Here is a 17,724-nt window from a genome sequence, read left to right as displayed (position 1 = left end):
CTTTGCTCCTAAGCAATATACCTTTTATTCATGTGATCACATACTGGCTTTTTTAATGTAATTGATGTGACCAGTATGCAAATGGATAGGACACCGAGAACAAATAACTCCTAAATTTCCATCATTTCCACCTCCTGTTATGGGTCAATAAATTAAAATGTTCATTATCCAAATCTGATAATAAAGCTACAATTATTTGTTTCCATTTAAGCTCTGGCATGGTGCAAACTGCTGTAGCCTGTGATTGTTCATAACCCTATTTTGCAAAAGGGGAAATGCAGCTTTGGGAAATTTAACACACATTTCAAATATTTCGTTCTGTAACTGCTCTAAAAGTAAGACTGAGGAAATACTTATTGTCTGGTGAGAAACATGGGTTCAGGTAAATTCAAATAGAAAAGGGAATTGAATCTCGTCTCCCAGATCTGAGGTGAATAGTCTAATCACTGGGATTCTTGGTATAAAATTACCTCCTTTCAGTGTTTTGTGCTTCTTTTCCATTGATTTTATTATAAGCACCTGTAAATTACCTATTTGACAAGGGTAGCAAAGAACTCTGATTTTCATAATAAGAAATCTTTGTTTTTCATTGTGATAGACACAGAATATGGTTATTCTCAAATTATTTTTGTTTTGCTTTTGCTTTCCACATTGGAGATGGAGGATCAGTCTCACAATGTTAAGGTCACTGTCATTTCTAAACTATGAGTACAATATCCAAATCGAGTCTTCATTTTTATTTTTCTCCTTTATAAAATTTATAAGCCTTGGCTATGTGATTAACATTTTAAAGAGTTGCATCAGTTGTATAATGAAATTGCTATATCTTATTCCCTTATACATTATTTTGTCATTCAAAATATGGTAGTAAATAATTCTCAGAAAATACAGGTTAACATCAAAGTTCTATCGTTACTTGAAACCGAGTTGCATCGTTCATTGATTTGGAAAGTATTAGATAGTTTTTGCCAACTTTTCATCTCACAGAAACTCCCATTAATAACCAGTTCAGAAATATAGTTTTGACTTAAGTAATCCTGACTGTTTGCAAATTATCAGGTAAAATTACAAAAATAAAGAAAGAGAAAATGAGGGAAACACAACGGAGAGAAGATAGTGATACAGTGCAGAGGACAGAGTAAAACTGGTGATAGAGATTGAAAAAAAAATACCTGGTAAGCAAAGAAACAGCATTAATTTAAAAAGAACTAGAAGGAAACTGCTTTTCATCCAAAGTGAAAGAAAAATGAAAACGTTTAAAATGTGATTAAATTAATTTACACAGAGAACAGTACTGATTGTTTACCAAGCTATTTTAGAAACATTGTAGATTGAAGCAAGAGTGCCTCCTTAGAAACACTCATACTAGTATCAGCTACAGCCCTGAAATTACTGAGAGTATGGGTATCTAGGTATTTCTGGTTTATACACCTTTGACAAATACCTGACTTGGAATAGATTCTCTACAGATTAGTTTAGCCTAAAATGTTTTTAAAAAATAAATTTTATGAGATTACGACAAAAAATAATGAGGAAAATGTCCTTTTTTTAGTGAGAAGCAGAATCAGGGTTTTTTTCTGATGAAGACAAGAGTTTGTTTGGAATTCTCCAGTATAATACACATATTGGAGCCTTGGGCTCAGACAGAAAATCTTCCATGAGTATTAGCTATGAATAGTAAGACAATTTCTACTGTTTCCTGGCTTGAATAATGTAAATGAAAACATGCAAATAACAGAAATGATGGAAAGTAAATTCCCCTGCATTTTATTCAGTTTGATAGGGTTTAAGTGCTTTTAATTCTAGGTAACTGGACCCTTGCTTTTACAGAGATCTCAGTCTTCCTGCAGGATCAGTACAAGTTCAAGGCCTAAATCCTGAAATCCTTATTCATTGTTTTGTTTTCTTCTTCTGTCTTTGCACCATAGTAAAGTGCCACCCTTATTCTAAGTTGCTTATATTTAGAAGTGAGAAAGAGGACAGATTTTTAAGCTTCCGAAATGTAGAAAAGGTTGCTATGCCATTCTTTTAATTTTTTCCATCTTAAACTATCAAGACAAAATATGATTTTTAGGATTCAGATTGTGCTGTAAACTAGAGGAAGAAACATTACAAACACAGACTGAGTTTTACAACAGAATTTTAGAAATTGACAGGGCTGAGCCTTGGAGGTGATTTCTGCATCTACAGCAGGAGCAAGCACAGCCCAGCGATGCAACTGTAACATTAAAAATGAGACAGGGCAGCTTTAAGAGAGAAACAGGAAGCTGTAACTAGAATCCAGCTGAATTCTGAGCTGGGGCACTTTACTATGAGGCTGCAAATGAAACAGATGTGCTTGCTGTGAATTTCTGTAGTATCTGGACTTTTTGTACCAAAAGTGGTAACACTTTCCTTCCTGTGATTTTTTTTTATTTTGCACATATTTTCCATAAAGGGAATGAAATGGAGAAGTTGAAGAAATATGTATCAGTGAAAGATGATCAGTTTTATCATCAGGGAGCTGTGGAGTTGCTAGTCTTTAACTTTCTGCTCATTCTTACAATATTAACAATTTGGTTGTTTAAAAAACATCGATTCCGCTTTCTGCATGAAACTGGAGGAGCTATGCTTTATGGTGAGTATAAATTCAATTGCCAGCTTAACATGGGACTAGTTGCATATTTATGATCAGGCACTTGAGATCAAGTGCTGACAAAGCTCAGAAAGTGTGCTGAATTAAATGTCATCAGTGCCATAACTGTACAGTAAAATAATAATGTAACAGCATCTCATGAAGTAGCTAGAGGCTGACTTATTAAGGGAGCAACTCTCACGAGCTGGTTATCCTGACGATGTGCACGTTATGTTCCTCTGTAGGCAGACAGCCACTGCGTGACACTTTGGGAGTTAGGAAGTTTACCGTTTTCAAAAGAATGAAATGCCTTCAGTAAAAGATTAATTTGCTTATTTTTCCATTCTTGTTTTATAACATTCAAAGATGTTAGACTAAGCAGTCTTGTAGATACAGCCATGTTGTTTATTAAAGTTTAAATGATCTTGAGATTTTTTGGGGGTTTTTTTTCTGTGCCTTTGAAAAACACACTATGAAGAATGCCTCTCAAGTCTTCTCTGAATGCTGTCATTGTACTGTAATTTCAGTTTGCCTGTCTAGTTCTAATCTTGTTTTATGAAGTTTTGCAATCTTGTGTATCACTTTCATGTAGAACGTTCTGCATTGTCCACTGATAAGAATTACTCACTAGTTTAATGGTATACATTTACATGTATAATGATTTCTCTTGTCATTCTCTCCTACTGTTGTTTCATTTTGAGCAGAGTATGTGACTGCCATTTCCGTTACCATAAAACACGTATAGGAGGGTAACACTGTCAGAGTGGAAGATGTAAACCAACAGTTCAGTCGTTACATATCTAAATGCCAGCCTGTTTTGACTCATTCTATGCACATCACATACTCTAGCAGTGTAATACCCAAAACTAGTTTTGTTAAGATTGCATAACGTCTGTGGAGGTTCAACTGCAAGCCTGCAGCAGGAAAGGCAACTGACCCCTACATAAAAGCTTCATTTGCTCATTCTGTATCAAGCATTTTAAGATTATCTCAGTTCCACAGGACTGCTGATCACAGACTGAAGATCACAGTCTTCTTTGTATCCCTTTCAAACTATTTAATTAGATAAATTAACTGTATGAAATTTTAAGAACACAGGATATTTCATCTTCTTGGTTCACTTACAGTCTTCACAAGCGACTTGATACTTTGAAGGACAGCAAGTAAACAAGAAACTCTTGTATTAAGCCAGTCACTGAGCCCCTGACACCTGGGTCTTTGGGATCTCTTAGTTCTCATCTATCTGCCTTGCATCTATTTTAAAGTGAAAAAAAGTATTTATTTGATAATATGCCCTTTTTATAATCTTGAAATCTGTTGCACATAGAAAACACACTAACTAAATTGGTTGAGACTGAAATACACATCTCCCAATACTTAGTTAAATGCAATAGTTCCATTGTCAGACATCACCTAGATTGTTGTTTAACAGTTTCACGGGGTACAAGCTACATAGTATCACTGAGAATACATTTGCTTGTTGCACATCTGTTAGCATCTCTCAAAAGGAAAGCCATGACACACTGTGCAATATATTCATTATGATCAACTTGTAAATTATGACAATGTTTTTCTAATTACATGGGTGACTTACATAGTAGCTTCCTTTACACTATTGTGCTGTTTCCCCATGAGTGGCTGACGACATTTGTTGAAGATTTAGACAAAAACCTATCAAAATAGAAATGAAATATGGGGGAATATAACATTACACAAATCAGTATTTAATTAGAGTTTTAGCTGTCTTTTGGTTCTATTTTGCTGCCTGCCCAGAACATAATCTGCGCATCGTGAGGATAACAAGTTCATGATATTCTTTTGATCAGTTAAGAGATTAGTGCCCCAGCAGGAGAGAGTTTTGAATTATTAAAACATTCATGAACAAAGGAAACATTCTTCATGATTGTAAATAAGCTATCTATTTAGTCTTGCATTATTTATGGCAACCTTCAAACAGGGAAAAAAGCTTATTTGTAGGTTCCATAAAGCTGATCATGTCCTTTTTATCCTTAGAATTTCTGGATATGGGTCTAGGTATCTTCAGCATTGTGGACTAGCAATAATGAAAAGAAAATAGAATAATAGAGGTCATGACAGAGGTGTCAGATCAACAGGCAGCAACTTCAGGAGAAAGTCTTCATGGCACCAAGCACTGTCAGTGAGCTAAATCCTGCCCTCACTTATTTTTTGCCTTCGTTTGGCCACTTATTTGCAGACTGTGTCCCACAGTATGATAGATGGGTCTGTATTCCTTATCAAGACAGTGTGCCATTATGGGTATAGCAGTGGAAAGGATAAAGTGAAATATGAGGAAGACCAGAGGGAAAAGAAAAACAAACAAAAGTACAAAAACAGGAAGAAGTTTTACAGTTACTGCAAAGTGCTGAACAGCCACAAATTGAACACTAGGAACAGCCTGACAGAGTTCTATTTAAAGTATAGAGCAAATAAAAGGGTTGTTTTAGGGGTTTTTTTACATAAACTTTGTAGGAAAATACAGTTTTAGGCTGAATAGTTCCAGCTAAAAAAAGCCCATATTGGATAACTGTCCATCTAGAAACTTTAAAAACTGAGATGTATTTTTTTTTTTTTATCAAAGCAATGGTTCAACACTAAGTATGGCTATATTTAAATTAAAAAGCTTTCTACAGTTACAAAGAAAGAAGAACTACAAAGCATTTAGCATAATCCAGAATTAATTCACAAGAATTCAACATTATTTTGCAAAAAAAGTTACATGTACATATATATGTGTATATACATTTCAAGGTACTTAGCTTGAAAGTATTTAAACACTCAAATTGTTTTAACACCAATAACAGTGAAGAAGAATACAGACTTACCTGTTTATTCATTCATTCCTTTGTTTTCCAGTATCTCAGAGAACACATTTCTCTACACACTGTGGCTTGGTTTGGCCAACCAACCCCAAATAGTAAATTTAACTTACCTCCATATTTCTGTGTATCAAGGGGGCAGGTAGGTATGAAAGAGTAGTTTTGTGTCACCCAGAAAGAGAAGAGCATCCTTTATATACATTATCAGCCCAATTTTCTATACAACAGCATAGTCAGAATTAGTGTGATAGATTACTTACATAAGCAGTAATGAAAACTGAATGTTACTTCTCTCAGACAAGAGTAGATGGCCTCTCTCTTAGCACCAGACCCCAGAAGAGGACCTCTTAGTACTAGACAATGGTCAACTAGACTGTAAAAGTGCCCATTAGCCAGCTCCTGCAAGGCCTGGTATCTTTAGATACCTCAGTCATAAAATGTTAAGTGCCAAATTCCCCATATAATACATAAGTCATGGCCCTCCACATCATCAGGGGAGCAGCCTAGAGCTAGCACAATGAAAAACTGAGTGTAAGCATCCTCCCCAGAATTTAAGCATCAGGGCTACATACAGGTGCCACTAGTTATCTCTGATTAAGAGGCTAAAACACTCCTGTAGGTAGGCAGCCAGAATTAAACTTTAATAAAAAAACTACCAAACAAACAAAAACAAACCCCATCACCAACCCACCAATCCAATCTGTGCCTTTTATCTGCAAGGTTAATTAGCAACTTTAGTTGAAATTGTTCCCAGCTTGAATAGTTGTCACCCCTAGGGAATGTGTGATAGCCATGAGGGTGGAGGTGAGGCTGACTGAAGATGTACCTGCCTTCAGAGTTGTGCTCTGTGGGACTAGTTGATCAGACTGGAAGGAAAACATAAAAAGGATGAATGACAGAAGACAGTCATTGTAGCACACACAAGAAATGACTTTGTGTTGTATTGGTTAGAGATGCTTCCTGAAGTTTGAGGGAATTGGAGGTCTACCACCCTTTTTTTTTTTTTTTTTCCCTTCCAAACGTTCAGCTCTTGGCAGGTGTGCAGTGGGAATGCTGACTCACAGTAGCTCTTCCTCAGCCTCTTCTTAGGATCCCATGCAGCATGTTTAGAAGTGAGGCACAATCCAAGTTCTTGATTCAACTTTGGGGGAGGTGGCTAATGATTAGGCAATATGATTCTTACACATCCTAAATCCATTATGCCTCTTATGTGAAATAAATGTAGTTTCCTTCTGTTTGTGTGTTCTGAGTATCCCCAATTCTCAAAGGCAGTAATGAATGTAACAAGTCCCAGAAAGAGGAATCTCTAGCCCTCAGTAGAGTACTTCATTGTCTTCCTGACTACAACATTCATAACGAAGAGAGATTGTCAGGATTCAGAGGAAAGCATGGGAAAATCATGATCAAGGCAGAAACTGACATTTTGTAGTGGATAGGTGAAGAAAGGAATAGCATTCTTGAGGCAAAGGAAATTTGGAAGAAATTCTAAAATGTTTGGAAAAATCAAGTAATGGCTAGAACTGCATCCTTGAGTGTCACTATTAAGGAATACATTTAACAGCTGACTAGATAAAATCCTGGGGAAAGAACAGTCCTGTTTAGCTCATGAGTTTGGCATGAGTGACTTGAGAAATCCCTTCCAATACTGTCATCTATGATTAAGGATTTTATCCTGCTTACACTGAAGAAGCTGCAAAACATGCATTGCATTCAGTTGAAACATGACTGAGCTCTAGTTAGAGTGAGATTTTGTTGCAAGATTTTACTTCAAAGGACAGTTGAGACTTTTAAAAAGAAATCTGTTACATTAGTTGCACCCTTTTCTGTTTCAATCCACTATTTAAATAAATGTGCTTAAAGCACGAATTAAATGAAGCCTTGGTACTAGTTTTGAAGGAAAATGTCTTAAATAAGGGAAAGCTGAGCTGAAAACATTTATAATTTGATTTGGACTCCTAGAATACAAGATAGGTACTCTGTGATAGTACCCTCAAGTTTAGCCTGGCATAAAAGTCTGCATTTACAATTACCTACATCCTTAACTGCTGTAATATGATTTGAAACTTTTTTATTCATGCTAACCAGTACCTTAACATAATACCTACTTGTGATGTCAGGTAACAGATGCAGCATCATTTCTGACTGATCTTCAGGGAGTTTTAAGTGCTGAATTTCTAGACTTACATGGTAAACCCAAGCTTTCTGTGCACACCACTATAAAATCAGAACTATTTGTAAAAAGGTGTATTTTTACATACCAAAGTCTGTAGAACTTTCTGAGAAAATTTTCGTGTTTAATTCATGTGCCACGAAGCATGGATTGCAAGGAAACTAGAAATTATTAGCCTTTTTTCATAGTAGATACATCCAAATGATATTTCCCAAATGTCTGGGTTTTTTCTCTAAATGAATGATAAAGAATGTTTCAGAAGATACATTACAAAAGTATGATTTCAGTTGGAAGGGGGAGTAGTGGAAAGCAGAGTACATTATACACCTATTTAAAAATGAATTATTTATATTAGACTATTATCTGGGCTCCTGAATTTTATCATGAAAGAAATGTTATATAATGATTTAAAGCAGAAAGTGCATTCCATAAATGATACACCTACTAAAATATTAAATACACTCTTCCCAGATTTTTAATTCACTGGGGGTTTTATGTAGGGTCTTTGGCACATTTATTATTACTGGAGGAAGAATACAATCCCATTATCAACTCTTGCAATATAGTGTAGTGGTAGCAATTATCTTTGTTTGAGCCTTCCATAGAACATTTGAGAATATTCTGAATCAACCCATCATTATGGATCCCATCCACATTTTGCTCAAATTTAATACATTATAGAATTTCCTTAAGAGGTGGAACCTCAAAGAACAAGGACCTCAAAGCCCCACTGATGCCCTGAGAATATTGATTGTTAGAATCTTCTCTAATGTAATTTCTCCAACATGTGTATGCTATTGGATACTCTCACAATTTCCTTCTTTCGTTACAATTTCATTATTTGTGTGGCTCTGTACATTACCCAGATCTGGACTCCATCAGAGAATAAGATCTAAAGCTGTTAGAAGAAAACCTAAAAGGCAAACTTGAATTCCAGTTGTAAATCCAGTCAGTGTTGATCTTTATTTCTCTACAGCTATACTGTGATCATATTTTTAAAACATTCCTTTTCTGCAAATGGATTTATTTATACTCAAGAGCTGTCTTGCAGGACTAGGATCTACAATATTTGCATTTGTTTCCATTCCATAAAATTCCTACAGAGGCAGTTTGAGACTACAGCTGAAGATAACATATCTTCCCAGAATACAGAACAGTCCTCTACTCCTAGTTTAAACTTGACGCTCCAGGTTGAAGTAATTTGCCCTTGTGTTACTGTAATTGAGAACATTCGTTTTCATTTTTAAAATAATCAAACAGATTTTGGTTCAAAGTTTATGCTGTATTATCCAATATAACACACGTACTAGGAATCTCAGAATGTTGTAGGACACAGTAGTCCACCTGGCTGTATAGTGGAGATGGTAAAGGCAACGTCAGCCAGTCTCCACTGATCTCCCTTGAGCAGTTCCATGTTGCCATTCTGAAAGTTATTACATGTACAAGCCATATAAATAGTTAAACTTCAAAGGCTAAAAAATAAATCAGAAGAAGAATTCTGACTAGTAAGATTGAAACTCTTATTTTTAAAATCATTTTCATGTTTTTAGCACTTCATTCATGATTTTAGATCTCTCAGTTAAAAATAGCACTATTTCCTCAAAGTCTTCTGTATGCAGCAAGAAGACTGTTACTTGTACAAATAAGCACGATGCTCATTGTTGCCAATAGAACAGAAACAAGGCTAGTAGAAAAGAAAGATTACTGTTCTACATAATATTGGAAGACATAGCATGAGGATCTAGATAAAAGTATCCAGAAAAGGAAGGTTAGCGTGACAGATGCTGTAAACAAACAGGTAAACATTAGAGACCAGGAGATGCAGCAAGACAAGAAGTTGGGCAAGCACGGAAGAATCATGTCTGGGAAGGATAATGAGGGACATAGAGGGAAATTTGGCAAGCAAACAGAGAGAATGCAGAAGGAAAGAAAAGGGAAATGAAAGGTAAGACGATGGGATGGGTGAACAGGTTGTAATGGCACATTCATCTAACCAAACACTTCTTTCTCCTGACTATTCAAAATCTATTCCATTTTGTGACATGATATTGATTCTAGCGAACTGTGTTGCCAAATATTCCGGTTCTTGAACAGTCTTTTTCTGCCAGTATCCTTGCACAGGCATTGGTGGATGTCTGCAAAATATTTCTGTTACCTGAGCTGATTAAGTCTATGTAATACCTGATAACAGAAGTGCAACAGAGGCTATAGTTTAAAACATTGAGTGATAGGAACAAAAATGGTAAAGGAAAAACTAAGTCTTCTATTCCAGAGAATGAGAAGAAAACATCAAGTCTTGTTCAAGCATCAAATGAAGTTGAATTTTTAATGTATTGGAAATTGAATTTGAAAATGAAATGTGTGGTTCTTCTAGAGGAAATCTAACAAAAATAAGATGAAACCCATGACTTTTTTAACTAATTAATGGTTTTCTGAGTTCTGACTCATGATTTTGGACACCTGGGGCTGACAACTGTAGAAGTCATATTTCACAGTAGCACATGCAGTACTTTCTTCCCTTTTCCCATATGTGCTTTCCACTAAAATTGTGAGGAATTCCATCTTTTGCTACAGCTAGATTTATTATCTGATTTATTGCACAAACACTGTATAATTTAAGAAAGTGGCCTTGGGATTTTCTACTACTTATCTAAATCCTCTACCATTTAAAGAAACCCACCATACTAGACAATAGATACAAAACGGGCATAAATGCATGTGCATCCTAAACAAGCAATACAGCTGCTACTCTGTTGTAGCATCAGTCCAGGAAGCTACAAACTTGCCTTACATGTATGCTAGAAATCTGCAGTTCTGAGAGTCTCTGTTACAGGAAAATGTGACAATAACAAAGACATCCTATTTATCTCTCTAGGCATTTATGATCGCTTTTATCACCATGGCATCTGATTACTGGATAAAACTTAAACATATTTTTCAGATGCTTATCAGCTATTTCTTGTAATTGAATTTCTTTCTTATCTTTCATAAGTATATCTAGTTAGATATTTAGATGTCTTCCATCAATATTTAATCTGAGTATTCTTAGCATTTTATGAATCTGTTCATAATTAGTAACTGTAAAGCTCTTCATCATATATATGGGACTTAGAGCACATAGGACATAAGAGAAGCATGGAAATTAAATTTGAAACCAAATCCAAGTCTCTGAGAGTGGAAATAATCTCAATAATGTTATCTAGCTAAATATCAGTCATCTCTCCTGAAGTAATCATGCAAGCTCCCACTAGAGCCAACAGAAAGAAGTGTACTTTCCAGAGGACAATTGCAGAAGTACATTTTCCTCTCTGTTAACTGTAAAGGGAGCCAAAATGTCTGTCTTAGATAAGAGACCTAAATTGTACATAATCAAATCAACTAATCCAGTCTTAATCTTCCTTGCCTTCTTCCTGCTTTTATTTTTCCCTTGTTTATACAGTCTCAAAAATAGCCTTCTACAGAAAGCAGAATGTGCCTGAGGATACTGTGTCAGAGTTTGCCCCCACAAAAGAAGTGTGTAAAATCACAGCTGATTTTTATATGCTCAGTACAGCACATTAGTTATGCAGGCATCCCCCTTTTCTAAATATCTATTGAAACTGCAGTGGATAAGCAACTCAGTTAATTACTATATCAGAATGATTCCAGCAACTGCATCACAAAACTCGGAGTACAACCAAGCATATGTCAAACCAACATCTGTATTCTAATGAAATCACCATTTTGGAAGAATATTTTATGGTCACCCATGAAGTGTTGAGTGGGGTGTACCTCCATGAAGGTGGAAATACTGAGAAGGCTGTGTCCTAGCTTTAACAGAGTTCATTTTTCTCCAAATCAGTAATTGTGTAGCATCAGATACTTAAAAGTACCTGAATCTCTTTGGTTTTGTTTCTGTTTGTTTTTTTTTTTTTTTTAACTCTCCAGGCCTTGTAATGGGATTAATTATACGATATGCAACAAAAGCATCAGAAGTTGGAAATGGAACTGTTTATGAATGTGAAAAACTGAAATCTGGGCCATCCACTCTACTTATTAATATAACCAATCAGGTCTATGAATATCAATACAAAAGAGAAATCAGCCACCACAATGTCAATGGCCACCAGGGCAATGCAATGCTTCAGAAGGTAAAACCTATGTTATTTTTGTTCTAAACTGTGTAAGATATTTCTTTTATTTACACCCTTGAGAGAGGAAAACTAGTTTCAAGCTAAAATGTGACACAGAGAGAGAGACTATTCTGAATTTAAGGTTAGAAGGGTAACTGAGGAAGGAGAACAGGAATGGAAATAAGGTGCAGTAAAAACCTGACCATCATTTAGCATACAGCTGGCTGTATGCTTGCAGAATAGTTGCCCAAACTCTTTTAGGTAACAGTCCCACCTCCTGCAGACACTGAGTTCACTTGCAGACACATCTGTTACCTTGGATTCATTGCCACCAGAACTTTGTAAAACCCACTGATGTCTTCATTTGTCCTCTGTCTTAAAAGCGGCTTGCTCTGGCAGCATAATGCAAGGGAGGTTTACCTCCTGTATACAGCAGAGGTAACTACAAACTCTGAACATTTTACAAAATCCAAACTTGTAAATAGGTAAACTTCCATAGATAAGTAGGGGCGTTTTATAACACTTAAATGCATTCCTATGTTCTCATACATTCATTCACTACTGCAGTGGTCCTCAGCGGGGATTTCACTGGCTATCCCCAAGCCTGGAGAGACAGCATTGTGGCAATTCAGGCTGGATGCAAAAAGGGAAGTGTAGGAGAAAGTTTACAGTGTCTTTTACAATGTCATGGCCTTTTCTGTTTTCCGGTATATAATAATTAAAATATATTACTTTGTTAGTACATTCTTTCCCCACTCTTGCAATATTTACTTCTTGTAATGTTCATTTTCTTAAAAAATGACAACAATTTAAAGAACTCATGAGTGCAGAGGGACTTTTTAAAACCTGGATTTTATGCTCAAAGACATCACATATTCACATGAAGCTTCTAAGCCCTTACCAGTGTTTTTTTATAGTACTGCAATATATTATTTTGCTTTTTTCCAAGTATCATTGTTTATCTAGCACAGCAATACATTTTCCTGTGTATTATAGTGGTTATCATTATAAAAACTGTTAAGTTATGCTTAGAAGGTACACTGGGGAACTCAGCAGCAGTAAGATTTAACCATCTGCTCAAATTCTGTGCTGATGCAGCACCATTGTGTGCCTGTTTGTCATTACTGCCAGACTCCTGCCATTCTCAGAATGAACTCGACTATCAAGGACTATTAGAGCAGTGGTGGGTGGAGACAGGAAAATACTGTGGCAGACTAGTCAGTTTTTGCTGAATCTTCATCCTTTTTCCTGCTAGTTGGTTGCAAGAGGTTTGTCTTAGTAAAAGTGTTTGTTTAGTTTCCAGGGCATATATACTAATCCATTACATTTAAACATCTTCATCAAACCTGGTATAATGAAGCTGACTTGTGTTATGAGGAAGGATAAGCACTAACTCTCAGAGAAGTTTCTGCTGCCCTTACAGGGGATTGCCCAATCTTCTTTCCATAGCCTCATTTTGCTGGAAGATTCTTAAAAGTCTCAACTGTGAGTTGTGGGTTACTGGAGAAACCTCAGCCTGCCTGGATTTTCACTCCTTTTTCCTTTAAAATGATCTGCCAAATGCCCTCTTAAAAAGAAAATAAATGAAAAAGGAAAGAGGGAGGAATTCAACAATATTTAGGAGACAGTAACAATGCCTGGCAGCCTTCCTGACTGGCAGAAGCACTAACATAAAGAACAGAAAACATGATCACACCGTGCTCTGTTTTTCATACAACTGTAATTCCCTTTTGACCTCAGTATAAGAGTCTACTAAGTGCATTTATCAGAAAGAATAGTCTGTGCCATGACTTACAAATGTGTATTTAGAACATGGTTTTGAATAATAAAACACGCAGTCAGGATTTCTGATGCCTGTCAAAAGAGTATTTTAACACATTTGCAGAATTAATTCCAAAATTAACATTTGAGGCTGTTAATTCATAAGTGAAGAAAATCCTTTATCATGTTTTCAATGAAAGTACCACCATAGCCAAAGTTGCTGGCACATTATTTGCCAGATAGGTTTTTTTTCAACTTTATAATTCAAAGTAAGCAGAATGGAAAAAAAGGCTGAGCTCTCACTTCCTGTTTATCAAATCAAGCTATCTATTAGTAAGAAGACAGAAGCAATTTTGTAGGCAGGTCCTACTCTTTTGAAGCTAAATAATTAATCTAGAATACTGTAGCCTTAAAATATCATCTGAACAAAGAAGCTGCAAGCCTTTGCGTTAATTCCAGCCTGCCTCTTTTAAAAGTGTTGGTATAAAATAGCCCACTGACAGAACAGTAAACAGTACACAGACTTACTAAAATATTTTTTCTCCAGCAATGCTATAGTTCTAAACAGGACTCTATTTCATTGAAAGTTACTTGTAATGAATTGCAATGGCTGAAGAGTGTCCTTGGTCTCTCTCTGTGCCTGAAGTTGAAGGCAAGTGTGAACAGTGTACTGACAACAGCTTGTAGAAGAACCTTTTGCCTTGCCTAACATTATCCTCATTCTAACATTACTTCAAAAGTTCTAATGGGTATTTTATAAACTGTTACTGGCTGTTGTAGAAACAAAAATGGGTGGGGCTGACATTACACAGGCATTTGAGTGTAACAAACTGCGTAACAGAGGACGAAGTGATGTCTGCTGCTGTGCTAGCCAGTGGCTTGGAACAGGAACCACAAAGGACTAACCCCATAGCACACCTTCAGTTCTGAAAGCAAGTTGCACCTTAGCTATGTCTTTGCAGAAAATCCAGTCAGTCTTTGCAGAATGGCTGAATCTAGTCCCTGGCTTATTGAGGGTATAAGGAAACCCATTTGCCTATAAAACAGATACAAGATTTGTAGGTAATAGGACTGCATCAGTCCCTCTCAGGTTTCATAACACAGTGATATGTTACATCTTCAGTAACACAGAGACAGATAACTGTCACCAGAAAGAAATTACAGTTTCATTGCCATGACAGTATGACCTACAATATCAGCATATATAGAAATAGAAAAAACAGCAAGGAACTGAAGATGTTATTGGTAAATTAATTGAGTTGCTAGTAAGGCCATCACAAAACCCTTAAATCAAAATCTGGAAGAAAAGGCTTATGCCATTTGTGAATTTCACATCTGTGCAGGCAGTCCTTTTGCCAAAAAGGACAATTTGTGCTTCTCTAAACTTACATTTTTTTTAGGAAGTAGAAATAGCTAGTTACTGTGGAGACCTTGTTTTGTTACAGTCAGGCCAAAACTGATTGACTGGATTGGAGTGATTTTATTTTACGAGATGTGTTACAATGGAAATGATGCCAGAGAAGCTGTCAGCAGATTTACTGAGAAACCTTAGGACAACAGAAACCTGTGCTGTCAGCTTAGCAGAACTGATTATACAATCATAGTTTAATGAGTTACATTGCATCTGAGCTACATTACCAAGCCACATGAATGTTCCTTGTCTGCTGAAAATATGAGGTAAAATATATTTCTGATCACTTTTAGGTTAACTCAAGTGAAATAATGAAGATGGTCAAAGTGTGCACGGTTTTCATGCGCAGTAGTTCAAGAAAGCACATATTAGCTGACAGCCAGTAGTTCATTAAGCAACATTAGCAAGCTCTGTCTGTGCCTAAATAGATATTCTATAGGAAACATTACACTGGTTTTGGCAGTGTAGGCCTTTTCTTTTATCACCATTCTGTACATGGGGAACTGAGGCACAACACTGATGATGTGTCTTTCCTGAAACTGAGTAGGAAGTCCATGTCTGAACCAGGAATTAAGCCATGGGACTGCCAAGTTGGATGTCTGGTAGTGCAGATACTATCACAGGTAACACCGCTTGTATGGTTCCCTGTAAAACAGCGCATGACTGATTTCCTTCTTTAAGGAATACTTTTCATGCAGTCTACATATATAATCAGTAATGAACTACACATTAATACTTTTAAGAAAACAACTCAGAATAACATTCTGGCCTGCAGATCCTAAGATTAACCCTGATAAAAAGTTATAATTAAAATATATTCTATCAAATTAAATGCTACTTTCCTTGTCCTTACCCTTACTCTTTTGTCCTTTCTGGTAGATGACATTTGATCCTTCCATCTTCTTCAATATTTTGCTGCCACCCATTATATTTCATGCTGGATATAGTTTAAAGAAGGTATGTGTCTCTTTCTTGTATTACAAAGGTGACTGAATGTGATTGCTACTTTGTAGATCCAACAGGCTAGTGACAGAAAAAAGTCAGTTAACAATTATATTGCATGGGAAGGACTTGACAGGAGTGGAAGAAAATGAAAGGTGCAAGGACCTCAATCTGCTCCCTTTCTGCATCTGTGCAAAGATTTGATTGTGCGGTTTATAACACTTCGGCATTCCTGTTTTCAGAAGAGACCACCCAGAATCTTGTGACACTGCACGTAGCCTGTCTGTGGTTTATGTACTGCATGATCAGGACTTAGTTCAAGGGATGGGGTCATGATACTGTTTGCATTCACTTTCAGTGTGAACTTCTGTTATGATCGTGAAGCATTTGGCCAGATACATAAAAGAGGGAAATCTGATGGCATTCCACCAGGCAAAAAACTAATCATCTTAAATTGTATTTTTCCAAAATAACTAATGTAGCCCATATTGTTTAATCATATATTTGAGATATGGGTTGTAACAAACGGCACTTTTAGACGCAGTTTCAACTTGGTCTGAATGTTCTTTTATTGACTGTATTACAAAGGACTTTTTTTCAAACTTTTCTCCTCAGAGACATTTTTTTCGTAACTTAGGATCAATTTTAACCTACGCCTTTTTGGGAACTGCCATTTCCTGCATTGTCATAGGGTAAGTGAATGCCTTCTGCTATTATTGCTGAAGTAATTATTAATGCTTGGTATTTTTTTTACTTAAAAACTACACTGTAAAAAGAACTGTGGACCCTGCATGGTCAATATACTTCACGATTTCTGTAACAGATAAAGTAATTCCTTATCACAGAATGCTGAGATGGAAAAGGCGAAACTCTTGGATAGTAAGAACTAAGGGCATTCAGAAAATTGTGTCCTTCACTTCTGGTCTGTGACTGATGTAAGCATGAACTGCTTTTTACAGCCCTGTAGCTTAACCATCTGTCTTGAGAAATAGAACCATACTCTTGACTGAAATTCCGTGCTTCTAACCAGAATTCCTTCTAGAGGACAGCAGATCTCTAAGAGAAAAGGAAGGACTTTAAATCTCAAAAGGGGGAGGAACAGATACCTAGTGGCATATATGTAAAATAACTGGAGTAATTTCAAAGGCTAAGTGAAACTTTTAATTGAAGATCACATGAAAAGCCTCAGTCTGGAACTATGTTTGAATTTAGCCAGGATATGACTAAACAGCTTCTGCAGAAAAAGAGGAAAGGAAAAAAGCAGAGGAGCAAAAAATCCTGTTTTATTTCTATACCTCTTTAGTCAGAAGTTTCTAATTTTGTTTCAAAATTTGCCTAAATAAAGAAAAGATTTGCTAGTCAGAAACGGATTGTGTATTTCCAGGCTGTCATGATATGAAACTTTCATTTGTCTGTTTGGTTAGCTCAGTCAAAATTAAACAAACCATTTAAAAATCCTTTTGGATCTTAAAAGTGCGTGTGTTTCACAATATTTATGAATACCACACAGACACTTCAGCTCTCATGTTCTGGGAAAATTCCTGATGCAGGTGAAAACAAATGACCAGAGTTAGATTCTGCAGTGAGTGGGTATCTGTGCCTGTGCAGAGTCTTACTGAGAAGAGCAATGCCCTGTTCACAGTTTAATCTTGGCATCACTAGGCAGCCCCTGGCATTTTTGTGCTACAGAGTGGTGCAGAGAGCTGAACTATCTGAGTCTGTGTGGCCTCTGGAGGTGATGGAGCAGTGTTGCATGTAAGCAAGTAAGTCTTGCTGAGAGGCCTTCATCTTGCTGGGATCGTACAGAGACAAAATAGGAAAAACTCATGGAACTTTCTGGTGTTCAGATTTAGACTAGGAAGCATACTGCATCTTGT

The 17,724-nt window shown here is 36.4% G+C and overlaps 1 protein-coding gene across 2 annotated transcripts in view; it reads left to right on the top strand.

The window, feature by feature from the left end:
• Window positions 1-2,323: 2,323 nt before the first annotated feature.
• The window catches only part of SLC9A9 (solute carrier family 9 member A9), a 211,184-nt gene continuing 195,783 nt past the window's right edge, over window positions 2,324-17,724 (top strand). For both annotated transcript variants that reach the window (XM_074833838.1, XM_074833839.1), the window contains exons 1-4: window positions 2,324-2,617; window positions 11,549-11,751; window positions 15,785-15,862; window positions 16,463-16,539. In XM_074833838.1, the coding sequence (XP_074689939.1) occupies window positions 2,446-2,617; window positions 11,549-11,751; window positions 15,785-15,862; window positions 16,463-16,539 (530 nt within the window). In that variant the 5' untranslated portion in view covers window positions 2,324-2,445. The remainder of the gene's footprint in view (window positions 2,618-11,548; window positions 11,752-15,784; window positions 15,863-16,462; window positions 16,540-17,724) is intronic.

The sequence above is a fragment of the Strix aluco genome, chromosome 9, assembly GCF_031877795.1.
Source record: "Strix aluco isolate bStrAlu1 chromosome 9, bStrAlu1.hap1, whole genome shotgun sequence".
NCBI classification, from domain to species: Eukaryota; Metazoa; Chordata; class Aves; order Strigiformes; family Strigidae; genus Strix; species Strix aluco.
The sequence above is the reverse complement of the archived record's forward strand: the minus strand, read 5'-3'. Positions and strand labels throughout refer to the sequence as shown.